Here is a 27,568-nt window from a genome sequence, read left to right as displayed (position 1 = left end):
CCCACCCCCCGCCGCACGGATCCCGGCCCCTTAAGGTAGCGCTGCGGGAGGGGCCGGGTGCGGAGGCAGCGCCGGGACCGCGCCCCCCGCAGCCGCTGCGCACGGGGTGGGGACCGGGCTCCCCCCGCTTACACGGAGAGCGAGGAGAAGGCTGTTCAGAGCTCTCCGGACTGCTCCTGGGACTTTAAACCCATCTGAACAGCGCTCCGGAGCTCGGCTGCCAAACGCCTCGGCCCTGCGCTGCTGCACTGCCGCAGCCCCCGGTCGCGGCCGGGCTCCCCGGGTCCCTTCCCGCGGGTCGGGGCCTGCAGCGGATTCACAACTGTTCAGTTGGACACGAATACAGCTCAGGGAATAAACCCGACATTCCGTTCAGCTAAACCCGGATTTATAGTACTAGAACTGCTGCACCGTGCCAAATGTAACCGATTGTAGGATGCACACCTCAGTGCAAACAGAACTTAAATGACACTGTGTTCTTTTAAAATCCATCCCTTAGCATCAAGAGGTGATTTAAGGTAACATCAGAACGCTCACCGAACCGGCTTTCTCGAGAGCACGGTGAGGACGGCTGCTCGGCTCACATCGCGGACACCACCCCGCAGCAACTCCCGGTCAGCAGCAGACCCTCAGGCAGAAGGAAGGGTTCAAGGGCATCTGGAAGCTCAGAAACGAACAGCAGGAGCTGCACCTTGCCCCCTCCCTCCTGCTCTCTTCCCCAGCCGATCCCATTTGCAGCTAACAGATAAACTAACCACTGTATAAGGCAACAAAAGCCACATTTGCAGCTTGTTGGGTGTTCTCAGAAGTAAACTTGCCCTAGAAGGTACATACTCCAGTTCTGTTAAGATCTAATTTTCCATTTTAAGAGACTAGATGAGCTCCACAGTCATAAAGGTATTAAGGACAAACCAAGTAAAACGCAATAATAAAGCAGTTTGCAAAAAAGGCAAGCCCTGGAACAACCAAACAACAAACCCCTCTGGAACAACCAGACCCCTCTGAGAACAAATGCCAAGTTTTATCCAAAAGGGATGAAAGCCAGAAGGCAACTTAAAACCTAACAGGGTTAGGTTTTTGAGGAAAGGGAGGGACAACACCTATTTGTTATTTCTGAATGCCTGGGGGACACTGAATGGTTCCTATGCTTCACTCTCCTTGTCACACCAGCTTATTGAAATAACTGATTCTTACAATCCTTGTAACTCATCAAAAGGTCAACAGCATCACACAGAACCCAATTCCGCATACTAATGTGGAAGCTGCTGATGCATCTACGCTGGTGTATCCAGCTGGTTCAAAAGCACATCTCTCCATCACCATCACTTACCACAGGTTGATGCACACTAACGAGTGGTCTCAAGTAGGTGAAACTAGATTTCTTTTCAACAAAACTAAGCTGGAAGGAGCACACCTAATGCACTCAAGTCAGTTAGTTTGGCACCACTTGCATGACATCAGCAGAGGCTTCATGACATCCATCAGTTAAAGGCCTTTTCCCTCTCCCCACTCAAGCAATATTCTTAGTGAAAAATTCCAGCTGCAAACAGAACCCTCATTTTTCCACTGATATTTTAAACTGGAAAATATTGCTATAAGAAGCATTACAGACCGTTTATGAAGCTTGGTTAGCATCCTGTAATGGACAGCAAGAGTCTTACTCAAATGTATTTCTTAAGGCTTGAAAAGTAGTAAAGAAGTTGTCCCCAAGTGACAGATCTGCATTTTTAGCATGGACATGCAAGCATCCCTTCTAGGTGAGCAAGAGAAGCAGGAGTTTCTAGCAGGAGTTAGGGAGTAATAAGTTCATTTTAAAACAGATATTTGGAAGTTGGTGTTTTACTTCAAATGTCATTCTTTTAAGGACAAAGCTTTTCTGGGACAGTAGCATTCCTTTATGTGAAGAGGAATTATTCTTAAGGAGACTATTCCTACTCTGCTCTCTGCACTTCATTTACTTTCAGTTATATTTTCCTGTGAGGATTCCCACTGCTCTAGAAAGCCTGCTTCTCAAACGCAACTTGCAAGTGGGGTGTATTCAGTACTCCTGCTCCTACCACCCTTCAGAATGGTTTTCCCTTTATCACAGACACACTAATGCTTCTCCCCAGTCCCACTGTAACAACCCAAACTTAGATGATCAATTTTCTAAGCCACTCCTGTTCCAAAAGGAGGTACTCAGCAGCAAGAAACTGCTTTTTTAAAATCTCCTAGCCATGCAGTGCTTCTATAGAGGAACACTAAAGACAACAGTGTGAGTACATGGTATCAGGGCACAAAGAACTGTAGCTTTCATAGCAATGAATAAAGCACTTCACCAAACATCAACTGATCTTAAAGATCACTGTGGAAACTGGCCTGGGCTGCACAGTCATCCTGTGGATCAAGACTTCTGCTGCGCTACAGTGCAGTCATGTAGAACCAGCATTTCCAAAAGAGGGCTCAGTCATTCCCTGTTGCAAGGCTACAGTGTTAGGCTGAATTGTGTATTCAGATTCTTTTTTCCTGCTGCACACTGTATATTACCTACCAGAAAGCTATGAAGTTCTGTAATTTGGTGTCTAACAATTCCCACAGTTCACCTCATTTCCTTCCCACTAATGTTCCAATTCTTGAGAATTGATCTGTTTTCACAACAGCATAAAGCACTGCCAAGCAACATTCAATCTCACTGCTACAAGGCAAGTATATTTAAAGTCTTGAAAGTCTTGACTTGACCACTGAAACAGTAAGGATGTCTGAGGAGGACCAGACTAAAGCAGAAGAGGCATGTCTCAGAGTTGCTCTCTTCAGGAGCAACACCTTTATTTCAAGGACTGTAGTTTCTGGATTCAGGACACCTTGTTAGTGTGAAGATCTTGGCAGCACCAAAGTAAAGAGCAATGGCAGCATGAATGAGGAAAAGACTTAATGACTACCCAAAGAACAAACACAGCTGCAAAGAACAATCTAAAAATAATCTGGGAGTATGGCCAGTAATCACAGGTCTGTTTGCAAGATTTTACTCGGAGGTTTTACCCCAAGAGGAAGGGCCATCCACGGCAGCTGTGCCAAAGCTACATGCCAGGGTACCATCTTCAAAGCTGGTAAGAGGAAAGTCACAACAGAGCAAGCATCAAGAAATCTTGATTGCCATCAAACTGTCATACCAAATAATGGCACTAATGTTATCTGGAATCTTTTCTTGGTCACTGGGCAATTCAGCACCTAACTCATATTAGCTGTTATTAAATAGTGACCAGAATAAATAATTCTTTTCTTACTGGATTTGCTTACTACAGTAAATGCCATTTGTCAGCTCATGCAGTACTGGTGACCTGTGAACTGTTCAGGGTCATGGGCAGACCCTGAAGGACCAGCAATGAGGTATTCAGTAAAAGGGTTTCTTCCCTCTCAAACTTGCTGTGCTCCATACAGAGCACATCTAGATTATCCCATGCAGCATGGTGCTGGCAAGGAATCCAAACAAGGTTAGACAGTTCTGGGTACAAGCCAGGCCCACTGGAACTTTAATATGATGGTTTTCATTTAGTTGTCCAATTTTAATTCTTACTAGATATATCAAAAAATTATTGCCTAATAATGAATTTTCAGTAGCCTAAACAGTAATCCCACAGAATGCTCCAGAATCTTCCAATACATACTTTCCATGGGATTGCAGTTACTTAGACCAGAACTCATGTATTTCCCAACTGCACTGATAAGGCATGTCAAGTCACATTTATTATGAGACTTCAATTACTTTATTTACAGACTGATTCCTAAACTGTCCCCACAAGGAACTACTTACATATGAATAATGTAGGCCTCTGAACAGTTCTGAAGATGCATCAATCATCCTGTTTAAAATCATTAAGAAAGTGTAATTCTCCACTGGAATGGAGTATCACTCGAAATGATACTGCGGAAACTCAGAGCAAACAGCAATTCATGTATCAGCAAACAAATTAAGGTATTAAACCTGATAAGTACTATTTGTATGAAACAATGTAACTTTGATTATATCTAGTAGAATAGTATTAAAAAATATCCTCCAAAGGACGCAAAATTTTCAGTCATTTTAATGCTCAATCCATCCTTGTTGACATTTACATAGCTGTAATTGCTTTTACAGAAAAACAGCATTAGAAAACTATATCCTTTTAGCTACTTGAAATGAGGACAGCCAGCCCAACAGGAATAGGCAAGAACTTATCACACCATTAGTTTCTCTATTAACTCATAATTGCACATCTTTGTGAAACAGTCAATATCTACAATACAGTGGATCAGCTGGTGTAAATTTGTGAAGACTGATTAAAAATAGCAGCATCAAAAAGCTGGATTTCTCCAGCTTGAAAGTTGAAAATATCTTTAAGACTATGAAGCTCATTAAACACATGCAGCATCGAACACCTTCCACAAAATAAAGTTTGCTGTTCCATTTTTGCAATTTCACTAGGAGATTATAGCAAACTAGTTATATAAACAAGTCTTTCAAATACGAACTGGAGTTAAGTCAGTGGCTTATGTCTAATGTCACAGAAGTGGCCAAAAATACCACATACTTAAATCTGCATATCGGAAAAATACACCAGTGGTCATAAATCTGATGCACAGCTAGAGATACTGATAACTATCCAACTCTTAAAGATAAGCAGGATTTTTTGCTCCTGTGCTTGTCAGTTTTCACAAATTTAAGAGTTATTTCCTTATTATGTAATTGCACAAGCTGCTTACTTGAGAGACCACCTTGTTTCACATGAACTAGTCTGAAAAATCACTTACATGTACAATCCACTCTACAGCTGATTACTTCAAATTTATCTTCATCAAGAAAATTAATCCTGATCTGTTGCAGTTAGTTTTCATTATCTCCTGACTCTGAAAATGATACATTGTCAAAATTTAGTTAAGGATAGCGAAAGACTGGTAATTCCTCTTATTTCCATTTTAAAGAGTAATTCTAGCTAAATCTAATTAGGACAACCATTAAAGTTCTAATAAACCATTAAAAAAATTCCTTTAGACACACCTCACTTTATTAAACGCGTGCAAGTTTACACAGAGACAAGACCTCAGTAATATAAGAGCCCTTTGAAATCAGTTTGGCCAAGGGTAAGAGACTAGGCTTGCCACAGACACCTTAGAAAACACAGCTTACTAGAAACAGATATTGGGAACAGAAGGGCATAAATGAAGATGGTCTCAGAGACTTGATTAGAGAGGTTTGGGTTTGTTTTCAGTAACTGCACCACTGTTTTAAGTACTCAGCACTGAAGACTGTACAGGAGATCAGAAAACAGTGAGGCAGTTTATAATGTTATCATCTCCCCCACAATCTCCATTTCTACACAAATAGTTGCAATTAAACAGGTAACAAGTGGAGTTTTCTGAACTCTGAATCAGGTAGTCTTGCCTTTAAACTTTTTCGTTAAGTTAGGTGACAGAATGTATTGAGATGAAGCAGCACAATGCATAGCCTGTTATGGTAAATCAGAGTTCAGTACAACTCAGGATTAGCCAGAAAGCAGATGCAGCATCCACCTTCTGAACCAGAAAGGTTCTCAAACTGGGAAATCCACACTCCTGACTGGTACAGCTGGTTTGGGCAGTAAGCGCTCTTTCAGCATAGATGCTCCAGCATCCTCAGGCTGCAAATGCTTTCTGAACCAAATACCTCCCCAGACATCTACATAAAATACCAATTGAGAAAAGAGGTGGTACACCTGCAAACCTCACTCTCCTCCTCCTCTTCTGCACAGCCCTATCAGTTCTTTTCATGATGAAGATACACATACAGATCAATCCCTCACTTTTCAGTTAAAATTGGAAGAACTATTCAGACTTCTATATTTGCCCTTTACATACAGGTATTTCTTGAGCATCTTGTATCAAGAATACTGATTCACAACATTCTTACATCTGCATAGTGTTGAAAATTTTAATTTTCTGAGGTTTTGGTATCAGAGAATGTGTGTTTGACACAAACTACCCTAATACACAGGAAATAATCATTTACAGTGTTAAAATGCAGCAAATTGGGATGTTTGCAATTTGTGAATATGACATTCAGTATTACTAATACAAACTTATTCCTTGAGGAAACCCCAAGCTATTAGTGTAGTCTTCAAAATAATTAACACAGAACTTAGAGAACTATTCTGAGTTATTTTTTATAATAAAACTTAAAAGTCTATTTTTTAAGACCTTAAATATCTCTGAAAAAGACACTATTTTGACGTTCATGAAATTTAACTAGTTCTAAGTTAAATTTGTTATTCAGGTGTTCTCAAGACATTCATTCATCCAGTTTTATACACAGGAAACTTAGTACCAACAAACGCTGGGTTACTGAGCCTGGCTTAGTAAGCATCTTTCTTTCCCTGAAGCAAGAAGAATTTGTACAAGTTAAACTTTAGCACTTGACAACGCTTTACTAATCCTACTGTATTTTCTGGTTTTACTGAAAATGGATTAAAACCTCTTAAAAGCACTTTCTGTAATATTCAGCCATATTCTTAGCAACGTTATTGAAGTGAGAAGCACTCAAAGTGACTTTATTTTCTAGTCAGCTGCATTAACAAAATTATATTCCCCATTATTTTAGTCAGCAATTAAACATGCCAGAAGTTATCATGCCTTGCTGGAAGTAAAAGGAAAAGTAGCCACTATTCAACTGCAGGTGATAAAACAGCCTAGAAATCAATTTGTCTCTAGGGTTCTAGAGACAAATCTCAACACACTCCTATAAAGTGAAGAAATTAAAGATTCAGTTAATTTCTGTACTGTGTCTGAAGAAAGAATTTGATATGTTTCTGCATGATCTATTTTTACTATGGCACAATACCTTAAATTTAGACATTGATATCACACTGCAGTTATTATCCGAATTTGTCACCCACAGATTCAGGAACTTCTGCATGACAAGCCAAATCTGTGGTCAAAGGGCTATTACAATTTTTGGGCTAAGTTATTACTTTAAGACTCTTTACTGCCCAATAAGATAGGTCAGGTTCTGCCATCTCAATGACCCTGTTAATGGTCAAGATGGTGGGAAAGCAAGATCCCGCGGATCTAGGCAGGGAGGACAAGATGACACTACATCAGCTAGAACTCTTACTTAGCATACAGAAAGCTACAAAAACATTTCAAGGACATCTCTATGTCAAATATAAGAAAAATTATCATTAGAATGACTTAAAACCACAAAACCTTATTTTACCGAGATCAATTTTAAAAATACTTACTGCTTTTTAACTTGTAGAAGAGCACACCTATGCCTTCTAACGTGACCAGAACACTGACTAACCATCCTTTAGTTTAGAAGACTTTAGTTTAGAAGACATTCTTCAGCCAAATGCTATTCAGAGAATTATTTTACTTTGTGGTCCCTTATCTCTTGGCTCTGAGACTGCAGACTTGCATTAAGGATGGTTGTAATCCATGAACTGTAAACAGGGATCAGTTAACCTAAACAGGAATGGAAATGCCTTGAAATCATTTAAGCATCCATGAGTAAATAAAGAGGGGCAGAAGAGAGGGAAATAACATTAAGTAGGCATCATCAATATCTAAGATTGAGACAAATTAAGTCATTCAAGTGTTCCTCCCCTTTTCTGTATGATGTTTGACAACAAAATTAAACACCCATTTTGCTGCCTTCATCACTGTGCTGCCCCTGCAGGCTAAAAATGCACTCCCAGAAAGAGTTCTTTAAATGAAAAGCAAATCCTTTAAATGAAAATTTAGATTTATTTTGAAATTTTTAAACGGCATTTTATCAATTTAGACACACTGTTTGACATTATCAGATCAGAGAATTTACAGTGACTCACAGATAAAGATTTGGCTTTTACATTCAAATGCTAAGTACTTCAGAATAGCTTTGTCTTGTTATTTCCAAACCAGAAACACTAAAGAGCATTTTACTTTACCTTTCAACCATCTTTGTTAATTAACAGACTTTTGACATCTGCTGTACTTGAAGGGGAACATGCACAACACCAAAAGAATTATGTCGTTTGAATGAATGAGTACCTTAATTACAGCTCCAAATTTCAGACTAGTTCATTGTAGCAGCAAAAGGAAGTGCTAAAGTAGAAAGACAAGATTTTAAGAAATACATTTTCCTCAGGTAGACTGCAGAGCCTCACTTACTTGGAAAGCCTCTTTATGAAGACAGAAGGGTCTTCCTATCCAATCTTGACATCATACAGCCTTAGTTCAGCATACTTTGTCAAGTTCTCATAATTATTGTGGAAACAGTATTAAAGAATTTCATCCTATCCTAATGCTATCCTTGTATTAGATTAATTGAATTTCACTGTTAACCACCATCAGACTTTAAACCGTGTCAATTTTATTGCTCACTATAGGGCTTTTTCCTGCTCTCTAGCACTAACTTAAAACTGGATAAACAGAAAACACTTGCAGAGAAAAGATTTGATCAATTTGCCTATTCTGGCAAGGAGAGCACCCCTGAAGTGTGTACAGCATAACTGTTCCAACACTCATCTTAAAAGTTCAGAACCCCTCTGGTTTGTAAAAACAATGCAAGGTCCAAAGCACTGAAAAAAAGCTATAAAGTACAACTTTTATGATGTGATGACACAAGGAATCCCATAGTAAGGTACTCAAACAATTAAGATTCCTTTGTATACACCTTAACGTTAAGAGGCTGCCACTGCCTTCAGACAGCAAGCAGCACACCATGAAAGATCTTGGACCACAGCATCAACTTTGTGCTAGAGTCAAGCATTTAACAAATTTATGGTGCATGAGGTAAACTGAGATTTTGTCTTGTAAGAGGAAAATACTTCAAGTCTTACATAATACATTTTCCCCCTACCTTTATTTTCACTGTCTGATGGAACACCATTAAAAGTATGGCAGGAATGCTCTATCGCCCGATTCCAGAAGTCTGCTGCACATCAAAAAATCAGGCACATTCCCTGCTCAGGAACACACAGCAGAAATTGTGAAGGCTCTGTTATATTACAGTTTTAGAAGCCACATAAGAAACATGTATATAATCTTAATCTTCCCTGTTACCCTAGTTAATCCACAGGTATGATGATATGTATCTCAACATCCAATGAAACAAGTGTATTCATAAGCTCTTAAAGTACATAGAAAATTCAGTTCTGTCCTCTGATCCCATTTTCAAGTTTGTTTTATTCACTCTTTTGGATGACTATAAATAAGTGTTTCCACTATGGAAAAGAAAGTTAGCACAGTACATTTTCATGACTGGGGAATGGATTTTTCTGAAGACATCTTCAAAAGGACAAAAGCTTAGAAAAAAATAACCTGAACGTTGAATTCAGTTCCTTATAAAGTCCCTTGTAAAAAAAAATAAAAAAAAAAAGAAAGAAAAAAGGGAAAAAAAATGGAAATTAAAAAAAAAACAACAAAACAACGAAAGGAAAAACTGCAAGGCCCAGAATGATTTATTGCTTTTCTTCAGTTTTTTCCTTGGTCTCTTTCTTCTCAGATTCTTTGCTCTCTTCCTTTACAGAAAGCTCTTCTAGTTTTTCAGCAACTTTATCAGCGCTATCATTTTTGTCTGTGCCTGCTAAGAGATTCATTAGGAAGAAAGTTACAAACTGGCAGTAATGGATTTTTCCTGTTAGAGGGGAAAGTGGAGGGTGAGACAGGTGGGGAGACACCACTGGTATTTGGAGTGATAACAAGAGGAAAGAAATTCTCCACTGATCACTGGAGTGATTAATTCCAGTTCTTTTCCTTTGGTAAGCACCTCAGATGTCACAGTTTGAGAAATACCACTTGAGGGCCTAATCCTAGGGACTGAGAAACATGAACATTTGGTCACCTTTGCTGCTACCAGTAACAGGCTCCATGCAGTGTCCAGTCAAGACAATGTCTCAAACCCATGGCTTCTTATGCATCTCGATCAAAAGTCAAGTTCCCCAGTTTGAAACTGGGGAAGAGGAAGTTCTTAAGACTGCAAAAATATGCTCTAAATATCTTGATGAGTGCTGACTGCACACCACCCATAATCAGTACTCTAGAAAGACGGAGGTGTTTATTTTACATGGTGAGCTATCTTGACACAGGCAATTCTACAAGGCAGTGAGTTAATCAATAGAGACCTGTGAAGAAATGTTAAAACTTCATATACATTAACAACTATAAAAATTAAGTATTCTACTTGCATGATTATATATTTGTGGAATTTGGGAAGGGGAACTGGAAGAAGGAAATATCACTGTGGTTGCAGTGTTCACAGTTCACTTGTGTAATATAGACCATAAATGCTTCCTTAGTAGCCTTTCCAAAAGGGCAATGTCCCAACAGCAACTGTAACAGCCTTCTATAAGAAAGAAGGCAATCGTCACTCCTGTGAACTATTGCTCTCGCAGACAGAAAAAGCACCTGAACTGAAGACCGCAGTTCAGTACAGAGTGAGTCTGCTGAAACAGCACTCCAGGGCGCTGTAACCACTCAAACACCTGGAAAAAGCAGCATCGTACTACACTTAGACTTGTAGCCTTACCTTTCTTTGCTCTCTGGTTTACTTCATTCCTGCATTCTTCAAATTTTGCCTTGAATTTCTGTGCATCTGTTTTAGTACAGACAAAATATATTTTTCATTAGTTTTACCTCCTTCCAACACTGAATATTTCCAATCTTGACTAAAGATACTTGGGGAAAAGTTTTGTGCAAACAAAACCCATAAGCACTTATGAAGTAGTCTAGTTTAAAATCATATAAGACGCTATGTGAAATTCTTAAATCACATCTTGTGCAGAAGCAGTTTATTTTCTTTAGCAAGTCTATTAAAGCACCTGATTTTGCAAGGTATTTAAAACTATGCCAGAACCAGCTGTTCTGTAGTTACTGCAACTCCCAGCTGTCCCTAGCCTACAGGAATAAGAATGTCAGGCACTGCTAATATTACTGTGTGCTAAAGTCTGAAGATCAGCTACTCTCTGCCAGCTACCTTATACCCTAGAAGACCTCCAGTTCCTTACCATAACTTAAAATTCTTAGCATCAAGAATGCACGGTAAAGCCTGTTTCACTAGTACAGCATTCAAATTCAACTCCCCAAGGCCCAGACTCAAACTGTTCCTGACTACAATAGCTAAGGAAGCATAAGCCTTGTTATGTTTTGGCTTAATCCTCCACTTGATTTAACAGTCATTCCAAGCAGTTGATCAAGTTACAATAATGTTTCTATGCAAGTAATATAAGCAACAGGACACAAGAGCAGATCATGCAAGGCAGTTTTTAACATCAGAAAGGTAAGAAGGTAATTTTGTATATGCCAACTCTATCTGACTGACCACATGAGGTCACTGTTCCACCACAGGAATTCAGAAGCCACTATGAAACTAGTTCAGGAAGCATTTGTATCAATTCCTTTTCAAGCATCACCAAAAGGAAGGATACTTGAAGGGCAGGCTTATGTCTATTCACATGTCAGCTGCTCAGTCAGTACTGCAAGGATAAACAGGCAAAGAAGACTTCTCCCTCAAGACAAACACTCAATGAGCTGAACAACTTCTACCAGAAAGAGACTTTTCAAAGATAAACAAATAGTTACCAAATCCCTTTAATTTCCTGATTAAGGACGAAGCAGTAGGACCAGGAAGACTTATTTGGTTAAATAACATGATATTGGAGACTTCAGGATAAGGAAGCAAACAAGATATACTAAGTTCTTCCCAGATATAGGGAAATCCATCTAATTAAAAAATATACAACATTATTAGCCATCTAGCATGTAGGGAGAAGAGGTGGCTAATACACTAAACTTGTGTGGCAAATGACAAAGCAGGAAACACAAACATTTTTCCTCTTTAATTTTGCCTTTTTTTCTTTTTTAAGAAACAAAAAAACCACTTCTTTGATGCAATCTTAAGGAGTTGGGAAAGCTATATTAGCATTCAGCCCTAGCTAACTGATCCATCTGTAATCACAGACCTACTTTCTGTTCTGGTAGTACTGAAAAAGAGCATCAACTACTATGATAGTGCTTTTCACTGCACATTTTAATTCAATCAAAATAAAGAAGATACTCAAAACAATTATAAGAAAATATCACATCTTCTGCTAATGCAGACAGATCAGAAATCTCAGGTCAGCACTTCTTTGCTTCTAATGCAAACATGTAATCAACTACAACTGAGCACCTGAGATAAATGAAAGCAAGCTGCATGTATTAATCTCTACCCCATAGTATTACTGCTTTTAGTTTTATTCTAATTAGCATTACACTTGCATGACATGGCTTAAGTAAAAAAAAAAAAAACAGTGCCCAAGGCAGAAAGCTCTAATTACTGCACTGTTTGTCAACACATATGGTTAAGCAATTAACCAACTTCTCTCAGTTGAAGCAGTAATTAGCTAACACTACCATGCAGTGGTAAGATATAGCATACCTGCAACAGTGGTTTACTGTAGTGTTTAGACATGTAATGTAACTTAACAGTGTAGAATCAATGTTAAGTTCAGTGCCAGTCTACTCACTCTCTGCATTTAAAAACCGGATTGCCAGAAGCTCAGGCTTGGGGCTTTCATCTGCAAAGTCAGCATGTGTGTTCCAGACCCACGCCCTGTCGCTCCCAGCATTAGGCCTCAGCTCCATTAAAGGTGTGACTGAAAGGAAAACATTGAAAGATGTACAAAGCACAATAGTAAATGTTTTCCACGAGCCTCAGTAAGTCTTACTGACAAATGGCTGCAATGCTTATGTAAAATACTTTACGCAGAAATACTTTGGGTAAATAGAAGGTAATGGTGCCCACATATATCTTTTCCTTACATTGTCAAATAAAAGGATGCAAGACCATCACTGCATAAAAGAATGCTAGATTCCCTGTTTTAAGAAAGAGTTTCATTCAATTGTTGTATTAAAAAAAAAAAAAAAATGACTGTGATGCTATGAGAAATGCAGTCACTAAGCACAGTCACAGTTTAGGAGGAAAGGGAACCCAAACAGACAAAACCATATTCATTCTTTTGCATACTGAAAATACTACATACTACAGAAAAATACTTAAGAAAAGCCTTATTCCCACAATTAGTCATCAAACAAGGTTCATTTCTCTCCCATCATCTACAAACAGATATCACACAATCCTGCAGTGCTGCGAGATGTGCACAGCATATGTTCAACCCATTTGATCCTTCCCAGTAAATGGAACTCTTTTCCTCCAAGACATTATAATTACTTCACTTGACTGAGGAAGCTGGAACTTTGACAGAGTGCTCTGAGACTTTTTACGCTATGCACATGCAAAGTTTAAACAAGGCTTCCCCCTCACCGGGTCCTTTCTTTAGTCTGGGAGAAATCTGAAGCTTACTCACTTTCTTGCATGTTTTAAATTTAGAGATCAAATTACATTTCGTTTAATGTTTTGGAAAACACAAAAAACCCTTTTGAGACTAACACTATAAATTCATCAATTCTGCTTTGCATATGTGCAATATTTATTTTTCTAAACAAAAGGTTTATTCTTGTTGGTTGGTGACTATAACTCTTTCATATTTGCCATTTCAATTACTAAACAGGAACACCTGTGTCCCCTGTATAGTCTGATTCTCTGAAAAGAACTGCCCACAGAAAACAAGCATTATTGCTTCTGACTTCGGATTTGTATTAAGCTACTCAAAACAAGTCAAATCAAGTTATCTAAATGTGATTTAACTCCAGAGAATACTATTGTACTCTTCATGTAAAAACCTGAGTATTACCAAAAAAAGCAAGCAACAAAGTATTATCAAATTAGTCTACTTGTTGCTAGTTCTATTGACTTTCAAGTCTGTCTTTCCCTTTCATGTTCATTTTTATTCAGAGGATCAAAGGAACAAACCCCTCCTCTCAGCTCCATCAGCTCTCACTACACTTTCTTTTTGAAGGATTAGCTGAATATACCATGTTCATTTCAGTTTACTTCACAAGCAGAGAAAGGCAGCCATAGATTAGTCTAGCGTCTCAGTATGTTTTCTGATTGATAAGCAATTGCTTCTATCTAATCAAAGTAGTAAATTGTTACATGATTACTTATTTTCCATTATTTTATTAAAACAGCCAGCATACATTTATTTATTATTTTCCACACTCTATTAACTATTAAAAAGAACATGCACACACTGACTGGGATCAACCACATCTGCCTATCCCAGCTAAATTTTAAAGTGTCTTTAGAACACTATCAGAGTCTGCAGGGGAACAAAAAAAAAATCCAAACAAAAAAAACACCAAACCCCAAACAACAAAACCCAAAAAACTTCTAGTCCCATCCTTGCAGACAATCACCAAAACAAATTAAAGGTTCTTTCCATTAACAAAAATAAGCATTCATTGTTTCTGATGCTTGTAGCCTTGTGTGCATAGCAAGAGACAACTGTATCTACAGTACAATACGAATTTAGCACCTCTTTAAAGACACACAACAGTTCTCTGCCTACTATTAAAAAGGCACTGTGTTCTTAATCTACAGTGTACACTTTGACAAGCTTATTTTTAAAAACAAGTAGTAAAGTTGAACATACTATAATGGTTTGCACAGATTTTTAGGGTTTTATCCCTCCTCATGAGAAGGCGAATTGTTCCCTTCTCCTTGTGTTTTAGGAGTTTTACGTCACCGGTTCCTCGTTCTTTCCATTCTGGAAGGTCATTCTCGGATGCAAATCGAAATAGCTTTGCTCGCCTTGAAGAAGAGAGAATTCAAGAAGTTAGCCTGCATGTAGAAACATTTATCAAAAAGCAGACTTGACATAATCAGTACAGTTGTTGTTTTAAAAGCCACACACAACAAAAAAAATTATTACTTTAGTAAGGTTCCCTGTTCTGCTTCAGCATTCAAACTGAGAAACTGATAAAAGAAACCCACATTTAGTAATAAACTATTAGGAAATATGCAATATTCTAATATTCAACAGGTTCTGGACACACTTTGGGGGGATGATAAATGTATTTGGTGTAGGCTACCTTTTAAATTAAGGTAGCTAATTAACACATTTTGCTATAGCTAGAGTTTTTCTATCTATTATGAATACAACTGCTCCATCCAACCAGCAATATTTATTAATTCAAGAAACTGAGCACCTTGAGGCTAAGAAAAGACTCTTGCATAATTCCAAGCTCAATATTTGATCAACTGTTAACAAAGTGCCTCACCCTCTAGAGTCACTCATTTCCTTTTAACTCCTAAAACTTAGCTGTTGCTTTTCTTAACTGAAGAATAAAGGAAGTGCTGCACTGCAGTGCAACATACCTGCTTCAGAACATCCCTGTTTAATTTCCCAAGATGGTAGTATGCCAAAAGAGAAACAGCAGTCTGGTACATTAGCCAAAACTGACCCAAGAGGCTGTCCGAGCTCTGCTAGTGAGGAATTTAAGATTCTGCTATAGAAAAGGAAGCACCTATTCACACAACAGGATATATATGAAAATGTAAAAGAGCAAGGCATAGGGAATTGTAATAAGGCAGGTCCTTCATGAAAAAGATGGGACATGCAACTCTTAACAGATGCTCTGATGTAGAACTACTTGGTTCCAAAGCAAGTCCTGCCTTTAAAGTCCAGCTGGGGACTCAGTAGGGAATAAAAAGGATTCCTTTCCTCCTTCGCCCCTTTGTAGACATAATAAACCTACAGAGCACTGGAACATACACTGTTATTTCCCCCACTTCCTTCTTAATTAAGAAAATTTCTTCTTTCCATCTGATATTGCATGTCACATGCACAGAGAGGCCTAAGGGTCAGAGACCTCATCATGCTTGTCAAAAATTGACCACTGCTTTAGTTTTTACCAGAATTTGTATAAAGAGAACTCAAATCTCTCTTCCTGATGAATAACACCCTGCTGTGATTAAGTAAAAGCAGTATTTTCTTAAACCTATTTAAAGCAAACACATCAGGGATCACATTCAAAACACTGCTTAAGCCTTTAGCCTCCATATTTCTTCAGACAGATCATACATCTTAAGCAAGCTACCATGATTTGAGAACAAGCCTAATCTAAGGATAAAACTACGTTTAACACAATAGAAAAGTACTAGCACAAATGTCCCCATACTGTACTGCATCTACTGCCTTTATTGTTTCAGCACATCATACATACATCATCCTTTACAACTGGGGATGCACGGCAGCTACACTACATGCATCTCACCCCCCCCCCCCCCCCCCCCCGATACTTGTTTTATACTGTGATCACACAGCTTCAACCCTCTGATTATTATCCAAGTCAATGTCTTCCTACAGGCTAAACAATATTAAAAGCAGATTTCTGGTATCAGCTCCCTTCTATTTTTCCAGACTTCAGAGTCTCTTGGGGCATTATTATCAATAATTTCACCACTCAACCTCTGCTATCACAGTAAATAGCTACCAACTTAGGTTACCACTTCATACACAGAGAATCTTAACAAGTTACCCATCTTTTTATAAACACATCCAAATTTAAGCCTAATAAACATTTACATATATTAATTTAGAAATATTCTACTTGCATCTTAAAGAGTTCTTCCTCATCTTCTTCCAGAGTTTTTATTTCTTGCTCAGGAAGGGAAACTATGGGCTCAAACTGAGGATCATGGTTAGAATCATCTGCATTTTCAGTTGAAGTATCATGCTCATCATGCGTTTCCTGGAAAGAGAGGTAAAAGCCAAAAACTTGCTATGTACTTAAAATCTGAAGTACTCATATCTGTGTTTAAAATTAAAATGTTTGTGACTATTCAGCAATTGGATTTTAGTAACTGAAATACCCTGTAATAATAAAGAAAAATTATTATAGTGGAAAACAAAGGTTTAAAGTCAACATACACCAAAGAAAAGTAAAAAGCTGCTCTTGCAGTGCCAGGTATTTTAGTCCTACCACTCACGAACTGTGCAGAGGCTCAGCTTTGAAGCTCTTCATTATGTAAAAGTAATGCCTTCTCCTATTTCTCCTCTATAATGTGTTTTACTAAAGCACAACTATTTCTTAGTGGCTAATGGCCTACCATTAATGGAAAACAAAACCAAACCCCACAAACATACCACCAATACAACCACCTAACCCAGCTTAAGCGACACATTACTTCCAGAAGTTCATTATTCCAATCTTACATATTGGAATCATCCATAATCAAAGGTATTTTTGAAGCACGGTTGCAACACACATGACTTTTTCTTTTTGCTTTAAGAATTAAAGTTTTTTTGCTTTAAGATTCTTTACGTTATGGGCAAATGGCCAAAATATGACCTCCTATTTAGTTATTTAAGAATATGCAATAGCATTCATTAAGCTTAAGAATTGTCTTTAGTATGTGACTAGTGACTAAAGGATAAACATCTCCACTAGTTCATACATATGCACTGCTAAGGATTCAGTACAGAAGCCTAGGAGGGAAATTCATCTGCAAGTTTAATGAGGCCACAAACAGCTATCTCAGGTCAAGGGAACTGATTTGGGGCTTTTTGCTGTTGTCTGAATAACAGAAAAAGCAAAAAACAATGTACACATCAAAGACACTTAAATCTTATTTTCGCTTTCCAGATGAAAGAGTCCACTTTTACATATTCTGCTTAAGGGTATCTTTTATAGAGCAGGTACGCATCACGCATGAATAAAGCGACTGGCATGAAGCACCCTATTTTCACTAAATAGGAAAAAAATAAAGAAGGGTGAAGGGAGAATTAGGTGAGAATGCTGCAAAATAAGTTTTGGCTATGTCAGCATCACAGCAGCTACCATTAGTTTTCCGTCCCCAGTGCTCCAGCACGTAAGAAAAAAGCCAAAAAGGCATTAAGTCACATCAGGTTTTAAGAAAAAAAGAAACGTTGGCCAAACTTTTAGATAGTCTCCTCCAGCAGCAAGCAGCACATCCCGTATCGTAATCCATCACCTGTTCCGTGCCTGACCAATTAACTACAGAAGTAGTGAGAAACCCGTAATTCAGAACAGCCACATGTAAGAGAAAGCAGATCCCGTTATCACAATAAGATCCCGTCCTGCCGCTATGCAAGCACGTGGGGCTGCTCCCCTCGCCGGGCCGCGGCACGACGGGTTCAGTCCAGAGGCGAGGGGGAGGGGCTGGAAAAGAGGAGGAGAAGAAAAAAGGAGAGAAAGAGGAGATGGTTCTCTAAGAAGCGGCCAGGTCGCGGACGAAACCGGCTCCAGCTCTCTCACGGTCGGGAGGAGACGCGGCCGTTGCAGGGCGCCCACTGGGCGAGCCAGGAGCGCACCCTCCCCTTCCAAGGGGGGGGCCAGGCCTCAGGAGACGCACGTGCCCGAGCCGCCTGAAACGGCGGGGCGGCCGCACCGAGCCCAGCCTTGCGGGACTCGGCGGCGCTGCCGCTACCTCCTTCCGGCAAGGCCCAGAACCCGTCCTTCCCGGCCCCGGGCTTCGCTTGACCTCCGGTCCCCCGCCCGCCTAAATCTTTCGGTTCCTGTGCGTCGCCCCACGCCCGGCCGGCCCTTGGGCCCTGTCCCCGGCCCTGAGCCTCCAGCCGGGCCCCACCTGTTTCCGTTACTCTCCCTCACCACCGTGGCCCGCGCTACCTCCCCTTTTCCCCCGCCCGCATCCCCCCTCAACTCCAGGCCTTCCCACTAAGGCACCCGGCTCCCCTGCCCACCGGAGCGCGCCCGCCGCCCTCACCTTGGTGTCCGCCATGGGGCCGGGCTCACTGCGCGCCGCTCGCCGTTACCGCCTGGCCGCCGAGCTTCCTGCCGCGCGCCCCCGCCCCTCCCGCCTTTACCTCATTCCCGCAGCCCGCGCCGCCGCCGCCGCAAGGCCCGATGGGAAACACCCACTTTCCCTCAGCGCCGCGCTCCTGGCCCGCCCCCGGCGCGCCGCGGCTGGCGAGGACCTAGGAGCGGGGAAAGCACCGGTCGCGCCTGCCCCGGCCTTGCCCTCAGCCCCGTTCGGGGACACCGATTCCCGGCCCGGACCCCCCCTGCTCCCGGCAAAGGGTTTTTTTTGTTGTCCCGCTCCTGAGGCGCTTCCCATCAGCCCTCGCGGCATGGCGGCGACCGACCCAAGATGGCGCCCGCGTGCGTGACGGACGGGTCAGTACTGTAGTCGCTTCTTGAACACCGGTGTTTGGTTTTCAAGCGGCGCGGCTGATCCGCGCGCGAGCGGCGGCAGCAACGGGAATAAACCCGCTTCTCTCCCGTTCCGTTTGCTACGGTCTCTGGGTGACGCCACAGCCACGCCCGCAGGAGTCCGGCACGAGGAAGCGTGAGGACTGCGCGGGCCGCGGTTGCCCTGGTGTTGGCGCTGAGGAGAGGCGGCGCGGGTGCTGTGGGCGCACCGTGGGGCCGAGGTAGTCCTGGTGGCCCGCGTTGAGGGGAGGCCGGCGTGGGTACTGTGCGGCCGCACCGAGGGGCTGGCGGGAGCATGTCGGAGGACAGCGATCGGTGCGACCCCGACAGCGTCGCGGCTCCTGTGCTGGAGGCTACAGATGGGGCTGAAGTGGAGGGCCAGGAAGATGGAGGAGGGGGTAGCCCCGCGGCCTGCCACGACATGTACAGATACATTAAGGGAGACTTGTTCACGTCCGAGATCTATAAATTAGAAATACAGAACCTTCCCAAATACATCGGGTTTAACGACGTGAAAAAGTTCCTTGCCAAATACGGGCTCAATCCTCACAAGATAAAACTTTTCGGGAAACAGACATTTGCATTCGTAACGTTCAAGAGTGAGGAGGAGAGGGACCAGGCAATGAAGGTCCTGCATGGGGTGTTGTGGAAGAGCCGGCACCTCAGCGTCAGACTTGCCAAGCCCAAAGCTGACCCGATCGCCAAGAAAAGGAAAAAGGAAGAGGAGATGGAGCAGGGAGAGGTGAAGCGTCTGGCTGCCTCCAAAGCCAGTGCAGAGGAGCCCCTGAGCAAGCAAATAGCAGATGTTGTGACCCCGTTGTGGAACGTGCCCTACGAAGAGCAGCTGGCCAGAAAGAAGCAGGAATGCGAACAAGTGCTGCAGAAGCTGACAAAGTAATTCCTCTTTGTAAAGCTACTGTCATGTTTACAAGACGTGACGTTATGATGGGATATAGCTAAATTTGCACAAATTGCTATCTCTAAAGTAAGTTAGAGGTAGGTCAAAAACCAAATTCCCATACAAAGTAAATTAATCTGCAATGCTCAGACCTAAAAACTGTTCCAGCTGACAAAGTTTGTTGTTCTTGCTCAGCCTCAGAACATTGCTAAATGAAAGGGCATTCTTTTAAGACCTGTTAAAAAATCTTAATAGGCCTAAGCAGAAGGATGGATTTTTGTGCCCTTGAAAAAATTTGGTACTGTCAAGTGGTGTGAGAGGGGATCAGTCAGTAGAGATGGTAAATCACTGTGAGCATTTTCTCTTTAAAAATCCCCTCAAATATTTATGCCTGATCTTTGTAGATCAAAATATCCCTTCTATCCTTTGCCTCACATAGATAAAGCTGGCATTTTTTCATGCATGGGTACAGTAATAATTCTAGTACATACTTTTACAACTACATTTAACTCTTTTTTTTCAGATACAGATCTTGTAAAGTTGGTGGGGTTTGCATGTTAAAATCATTTTCATCTGATAATGTGATACTTTTTATGACCTGTACAAAAAAAAAAGAAGAAAAAAAAGTCTTGTGCAACTGTTAACCTCAGTTTTTCTAAATGTGTACTTTAAAATTTTGTTTATGTTTTGGGCAGGGAAATAGGAAATAACAACAGAGCTTTATTACCTTGGTTGTTCCTCCAGAAGCAGAAGTATAATAAACTGTGTTGTCCAGTAGAGGGAGTGAAAGCATCACCATTACAGGTAATGTGGTCCTCGGTAAAGTATGAAATGGGATTAATGAGTTTAGGGTAAAATTAAAATTTAAAATGTAAATCTATTTAGCCTTAAAATAGAGTGAGCAAACTGAATATTTGACTTTATCTTGTAATGATTGGTGAATTTCAGACATTGCCTTTCAGATAAATACTATGGAAATATTTAGAGGAAGCAGAATAGTTAAAATTAACTGGATATTCTAACTTTAAAACTAATATGCTGTCCCTAGAAGCTTGCATTCTGGGCTGATACATTCTTCAACAGAGGCAATATTTTTCTGTTTAAATGGCAAGATTTACTAATAAGTTTTCATCATTGCTGTTCTCATATATTAAAATCCATTAATAGCTTCCATATGAACCGAATGTCCTATGTTCACGTGCAGATACATTTAATCATATGAGGGTTGCTTCAGGAAAAACTTGGCATGTACAGTTAAGTGCTATGTAAATATCTTACATAACTTTATTTTAAATCTAGACTGAGTATCGCAACAAATGTGAGTTCTTGATTGGGATTGGTGTAAATCAAGAAGACAAAACTGTGGGTTGTCGTCTTGGCAAATATAAGGGTGGTACATGTGCTGTAGTGGAGCCATTTGATACTATTCACATTCCTGCTATTGCCAAAAAAGTAGTAAAAGTTTTCCAAGACTACATAAGGTGAGCACAAGTACAATGATTTCTCTGTAAAGGTTTTGATATCTTACTCAAAAATATCTTTAAAACTAAATATTATGACAAGCTTAGTGTTTGCTCTGAGCTTTATGACCTAAGATATACCAGTCTCAATGTTCAGCAGATCTTTGATGCTTACATCTTGTACTTACATCACTGGGCGGTTTTCCCTTGCTCTTGCTCAGCTCTTCAGAGATGGAGGTACAGGTACCAGCCAAACACAGCTTTATCTCACGTAATAAGATGTGTAAGTCCACAATAAAATGTGTCTGTTATTTGAGAGCTTCTTCCACTAATTGTAAAGAAATACTCAGAAAAAGGCTTTTTAAAAGAGTAATTTGGATAGCAAACGTCAGTTGCTTCCTTGGATGAAGAGAAGAATCAACAAGGAATAAAATGGAAGATGTAAATTTAAGCAACAATATTTTTGGGGAGAAGGAGTGGTTTCTTTAAAAAGCAACTAAATCCTCAAAAATGGAAAGCTCAGAAAACTATGAAGATGGAAAGTCTGAACTTGGTATGAATCACATAAGCCAATGAAGGCATTATAAAAAATTGGGTCATCCTCTGAGTGCGGTAAGAAGCTGCCTGTATCCTATTCGTAATTTTGGATAGGTTAAAATGGGCAAGAGAGTAGTGAGAAGCAGGGATAGATTATTTTGCATTAGGAGATACTATCTATTTATCAGTCTCTTTTCTTCTTCATTAAGATGTGGAAGTCATTCTTTTCTTGACAAATCAATGTAGCCTCTGTTTGTACTTAACGTTTTTCATCACTTTGCATAGTGAGCTGGCTTTTGTTTCAATCAGCTATTGAATGTTATGCAAAAAAAATAGTTCTCTGTTAAGTAACTGAGCTTCTGAAAATTGCAGGTCAACTCCTTACTCAGTTTACAGCCCGGAAACCTATGAAGGTCACTGGAAACAGCTGACTGTCCGTACCAGCAGGAATGGCCACATCATGGCAATTGTTTATTTTAATCCTCAGGTATTTAACTTGATATATAATGTGCAGCCAGACAAATAGCTTTAAAATAACATAAATTTGATTTTATGAATAGTGCATGTGAAAGAGAAATATTACTTGGTGAGTTTACCTTCTATTACTACTCTTCTGTTTAGATGAATCTGATACATGGAAATGAACAAGTAATTAATATAGAATGTGTACACTAAATCAGATCTTTAAGTCACTAAGGTAACTATTCTTTGTTCTTTCAAATGAAACCTTTAGAAATTAAGTAAGGAAGAGCTGGCTGACCTGAAAAACTCTCTGGCAAAGTACTTCACGGAAGGGATGGGAAAGACCAGTGGTGTTACTTCTCTCTACTTTGTGGAAGAAGGACAAAGGTGAGAGAGTTGACTTTGCTTTGGGGCAGGGGGGTTGTTGTTTGCAACAGAAAAATAGGTGGTACTTCCACACCACTGTTTTGTCTATTTCAGGTAGCAGCAGTGTTACTTATTTGGTGAACAGTTGTTTATCTTTTCCACAAGAGACCCCTGAAATTTCCCATTCTCCTGTAGTGCTCAGGTGGACAAAGGCAGGCAAAAGTTTCAGTGGGTAAACCCACTAGTTGCTGGCTGCCAAGCTGTAGAAGTATTTACTGCAGTAGATGGATATTTATTATTATCAGCAAGTAACTTCTGCTCCCTTTCGTCCTTATTTCATGTGATTGTTTGATTGCACCATCCTCTTCCACAGAGCATAAGACTCACACTTCATCTAGAGACAGTGTAGGTCCTGCTGTTGACATCAGTGGAACAACTGTACACTGTCAGAAAAAAAAGTGGCCAAAAAGATCATCTCTAAAAGGATATGATAAATGTTGGCCTACTATAAATTACTGCTTAGCATGTAGTACTGCAGTTTTAAAGATGAATAGAGCTTTGGTAAAAATTCTGACAAATGTGTTTGTCTTCTCTTTTTTTCTCTTTCTTTCTTTTTCACCTCACCGGGCCTTCCTCCCACCAGGAAGTCTCCCAGTCTCGAAGACTTGCCTTTGGAGCATGTGGCTGGTGACAAGTACATATATGAAGAACTTCTTGGCCTAAAATTTAGAATTTCTCCTCATGCATTTTTTCAGGTAAGGATGATACAACTTGCTGATTTGACTGGGTTTGCATTAATGCCCTTAAGCTTGTTTAATGCTGGGTAACAGGATGTTATATAGCTAGAGATCTAATCTTTTAGATATTTGGTATGATTAAATACCTTTGAGTATTGTGTTTGGCTGTAAAAACAGTGAATGAGTGTAAACATGATGAGAGCATGTTGAAGACAACTTTTTGTTGCTTTTTAGTAGTTTAGTACCATTTGCCTCCTGTTGAATGGCAGCCTGTATGTACACAGGACATACAGTAGGGAGTTCAGGAGTCTTTGTAGTACTAATTTTTGATTGGTGTTCCAAAACTTATTTCTACCCTTCTAACACTTCAAAGCCTCAGCAGGTGACCTGTATCATTGAAATGCAAAGTACTGAAACAGGAAGGAAGCATGTAAATGCTTTGAAGCTAAACTACTTTCTATTATCTGCCACAGATTACAGATTATTTCCCGCACACACATAGTGTGCTTTGCTTGCTCTTCAGCACAAAGACACTTGCTCTAGAGGCACTGGTTTAGAAAGCTTACTATATACTACTTCCTTAACCGTGATGTGTAACTATAGAATTTACTTCAAAGCAATATTACAACAAGATTAAAATTGTCTTAGTTAGATTCTGATGGTTTTGAATCTTTCCTACTTCCTGTTCAAGGAGAGGAAGAATTTTTAAATTCAAGACCTCACGTTATTGCTTACTATTTTGCTTAATTAATTTGCTTGCAGCCTCCTCTAGTTTCCAAACCTGCTTTTTAGGTACTACAGGACAAGTCATGTTTTTACTAGAACAGAGATAACAAAACATTACTTCTCAGAATTGAACGAGACTGTAACAATGGAATGGTGATGTCTTAGCATTTGCCAGTCTAGATCAGTTACATGGGATTGCAATTTACGTGTCAAGTTGACTTGTTTCTTAGGAACAAGAGAAATACATGTGCACATTTACTCTATATGAAGAAGTAGATCTATTGAAGCATAATTTCACAGGTAAACACGCAAGCTGCAGAAGTGTTGTACACTGCCATTAGAGAATGGGCACAACTGAGCCAAGAGAGCACGGTGCTTGACATTTGCTGCGGTACAGGAACCATTGGGATTTCTTTGGCAAAGGTGGGTAATTTCTCTTCCTGGCTATAAGCTACTTCAGAGATCTACGTCTGTTAATCGTGCTTAACTTGATGCATTTGATATGCAACACATTATATCTTAATTTTCTGCAACTAGTTTCTAATTCAACTGCCAGCAGCTGTTTTACCAATTCATGATGTAATGTTCAGCCTTGTGTTCAGCTGCCTAAATGATTTTGAAACCAATAGATTCAGAGAGAATAATAGGTCTGTAGGATAGCCAAAGTTTACTAGAATCTATCTTCTTAACTGGTTTGGACTATCTCAGAAAACTTTGGATATGAATAACCAATGTCTACTTACCTCATTTTTAGAGTAGAGCTTGCTAGACCATATAATGGAGTCTGCTCCCCAAAAAGGCCAGCATAACTGGAGTCTTACCTGCAGGTTGGGATGACACAATTTCAGTTTTAAAAGTCCACATTTATTATAACCTTTTTTCTGGCTGCAAGGCAGTAATTTTCTGGCCAGGTACTAGTCACTGTTCATGTACAGTAGTTAATTAACTGGTGATGCTCTGAATAATGGTTCAATTTACATACCACAGACAGATCTTTTTCCGTTGATTCTACAGCAAGTAAAGAAAGTGATTGGAATTGAGCTCTGCCAAGAAGCTGTACAGGACGCCAAAGTGAACGCCCAGATCAATGGTTAGTTAAGCTAAACCACTTAAGATCTCTGTTTGTTAAGAAGTATAGTAGTTGTATTGCTAGCTTCTCTTTGCCTTATCTGAGCAGCTTGGAATTACATGTTGTTGATAGTAATCTTGTCCATTTTAAACATTTATCTCTCTTGAAAACAAATACTGTGTTAGTCTGTGAGATCAATTTTCCTGATGACTAACAGCTCTTCTTTTTCTGCAAAAAGAAAACGAAGATTTTGGTGCAGAAATGAGCTGAAGCCACAGTTAGCCTCATGAAGAAAACATTAACAGTAGCTATTTTTCATGGGGTTTTGCTTTAGTCCAGATAATGGAGTATACTCAAGTTACTGTTGTTTAAGTGATCTGAAGCACCAGCACTTGTTTAAATTACACTGATGGGAGGGTTGACTACACACTTTGTAAAGCATCCCAAATTCATATCCACTTTGAGGATACTGAAGATGCTTTGACAAGTACCCTGATAACATCTTTTCTTTGTCTTTTTATAGAACTGACTAATATTGAATTTCATTGTGGGAAGGCTGAAGATATTGTTCCTTCCCTGATTAACATATTAGCTCCTCAGAACCCCATTACCATTGTGGATCCGCCACGAGCAGGCCTGCGTAAGTTTATCTTCTCTTACATTTCTAAGTCTGTTCTCAATGGTGATTGGTGGTGAACTTCAGAAAACAGCAGTGGAATAAATTGAGCAGGAGGCTTCAGGGATAGCTTGAAGCATCTGGGTATTGCAGTGGTTTTGTTCAGGCTGGAGACTCGCCTGGAATTTTTCTGTGAGTCTTGTGCACACAGAACTGTTTGTAGGTAAACGGCTCTCTTGGTTTTGATCATGTAGATTCCAAGGTAATTCTTGCCATTAGAAGAGCTGAACACCTGAAAAAGCTTATCTACGTATCCTGCAATCCCAGAGCTGCAATGAATAACTTTGTGGAGTGAGTATTTCTTGTGTTAAATTGAGTAAGTAGATGTGGTAAGAAAAATACATGCTTCCTGGGGAGTGGGACGGTGTTGGACTTCTAGTTTGAAGCCACGTTCACTGAAGCTTACCACCTTTTACCAGAAACAGTTAGAGCTGCCACACAGCAAGCCGGGACCGGTACTGCCCAGTCAGCAAGTAATAAGGGAGATATTAGGAGTGGTGAATAACCCCATCATGGCATTGCAGCTTGGGGAAGAAAAACTTTTCTTGGAGGAGTAGCAGTTACAAACAGTATACAGAAATGTTAATACAGTTCTTCATTCCCTTTGTTCCCATCAAGCCTTTGCCGGGCCCCTTCCAACAGGGTCAGAGGAGCCTCCTTCCGCCCCATTAAAGCACTGGCTGTGGATCTCTTCCCTCAGACCAAGCACTGTGAGCTACTGATACTCTTCGAAAGGGCTGACTATGCAAATGGGAGCTCTGCTGAAGCAGCACCTGCTGCTGCTCAAGCCACATTGTCAGGACATGGCACCAACCCATCAAACGCTGATTCAAGCCAAGCAACTTGTGTATGTTTAGATCCTGCTCTCGATGAGAAGGAATCCGCTTAACTCCTGAGAGAGACTTGACAGAAACTACTTTTGCTTGTTAACAACTTCAATACCATTGTTTCTGTAACATCCAGGCAATAAATCTGCACAACAGAGTAATTGCAAGGCTTCCAAGTTATTTTATCATATCGATCTCAGTTAAGTTTCATCATGTCCTTCTAGGCCAAATCCTGCTTTTCTCTTTCTGCCCTCAGGAAGAAAATCAAGTGAGTGAAGTAACATCTGGTGGTCTTGCTCTTGAACCACTTGAAACAGCTTCAAATCCAGTATGCCATGACTACATTCAGATACAACTGTTTGAAACCTGGGCTGATTCTTAATGCACCACCCCTTCCAGTGCACGTATAATATACCACACTGTGTTAGTGAATAGCAGCTGTGTATCAACAAGTAAAGGACTGAGCAGTAAGGAAGAGCTGCCAACCAAGGGAACACAGTACTGAATTCCTAAAGCAAGTGATGTAGTCACAGGGAACTTTTAAGTGCCAGTACTAACTCCTTTCATTCCTCAGTCTGTCACAATAGCACCAGGCCTGTTGAGCAAGCCAGTAAATATGGAGCAATCTTAAATTTCCATAAATCCTGCACATGCTGAATCATCATGAGGAAGCAACAAACTCATATAGTAGTAAAAATGCTACACTGTCCACAGCTGAAATCAGTGTCACTGACACTACAATAAAGGCTTTCCTAGATCATTT

The 27,568-nt window shown here is 40.2% G+C and overlaps 3 protein-coding genes and 1 non-coding gene across 6 annotated transcripts in view; 1 reads left to right on the top strand and 3 right to left on the bottom strand.

Moving 5' to 3' along the window:
* ZDHHC8 (zinc finger DHHC-type palmitoyltransferase 8) overlaps positions 1-7,595 on the bottom strand; it is a 125,054-nt gene extending 117,459 nt beyond the window's left edge. The window contains exons 1-2 of one of the 2 annotated variants that reach the window (XM_062631468.1): positions 7,230-7,595; positions 4,768-4,863 (exon numbers count right to left, since the gene is read on the bottom strand). In XM_062631468.1, the coding sequence (XP_062487452.1) occupies positions 4,768-4,769 (2 nt within the window). In that variant the 5' untranslated portion in view covers positions 4,770-4,863; positions 7,230-7,595. Of the gene's footprint in view, positions 1-4,767; positions 4,973-7,229 lie in introns of those variants that run through there. The other variant, XM_062631467.1, reaches the window with a different exon arrangement.
* Positions 7,596-7,714: 119 nt separating this feature from the next.
* On the bottom strand, positions 7,715-18,752 carry RANBP1 (RAN binding protein 1). Its single transcript, XM_062631504.1, has 6 exons — positions 18,602-18,752; positions 16,469-16,605; positions 14,505-14,662; positions 12,477-12,605; positions 10,499-10,564; positions 7,715-9,556 (listed from the first exon to the last, which is right to left on the bottom strand). The coding sequence occupies exons 1-6, from the start codon at positions 18,614-18,616 to the stop codon at positions 9,432-9,434; spliced, it is 630 nt and encodes a 209-aa protein (XP_062487488.1). The 5' UTR covers positions 18,617-18,752; the 3' UTR covers positions 7,715-9,431.
* Positions 10,284-10,416, bottom strand: LOC134170334 (small nucleolar RNA SNORA77). Its single transcript, XR_009967245.1, has one exon. It is a non-coding gene; the product is annotated as a small nucleolar RNA SNORA77 (small nucleolar RNA).
* A 339-nt stretch (positions 18,753-19,091) lies between the features above and the next one.
* On the top strand, positions 19,092-27,521 carry TRMT2A (tRNA methyltransferase 2 homolog A). 2 transcript variants are annotated; one of them, XR_009967168.1, is made up of 12 exons: positions 19,092-19,941; positions 20,641-20,749; positions 21,245-21,426; positions 22,315-22,429; positions 22,676-22,791; positions 23,414-23,525; positions 24,534-24,656; positions 25,248-25,323; positions 25,826-25,942; positions 26,173-26,269; positions 26,597-26,941; positions 27,062-27,521. XR_009967168.1 is itself a non-coding variant. In XM_062631471.1 (11 exons), the coding sequence occupies exons 1-11, from the start codon at positions 19,343-19,345 to the stop codon at positions 26,865-26,867; spliced, it is 1,917 nt and encodes a 638-aa protein (XP_062487455.1). In that variant the 5' UTR covers positions 19,092-19,342; the 3' UTR covers positions 26,868-26,966. The 2 variants fall into 2 exon arrangements, 1 of the variants encoding a protein (XP_062487455.1); XM_062631471.1 differs by lacking the exon at positions 27,062-27,521 and having other exon boundaries at positions 26,597-26,966.
* Positions 27,522-27,568: the final 47 nt, after the last annotated feature.

The sequence above is a fragment of the Pezoporus occidentalis genome, unplaced genomic scaffold, assembly GCF_034315485.1.
Source record: "Pezoporus occidentalis ecotype Australia unplaced genomic scaffold, CSIRO_AGI_Poc_V1 ctg37, whole genome shotgun sequence".
In the NCBI taxonomy this organism is placed as follows: Eukaryota; Metazoa; Chordata; class Aves; order Psittaciformes; family Psittacidae; genus Pezoporus; species Pezoporus occidentalis.
This window is presented reverse-complemented; position numbering and strand designations above follow the sequence as displayed.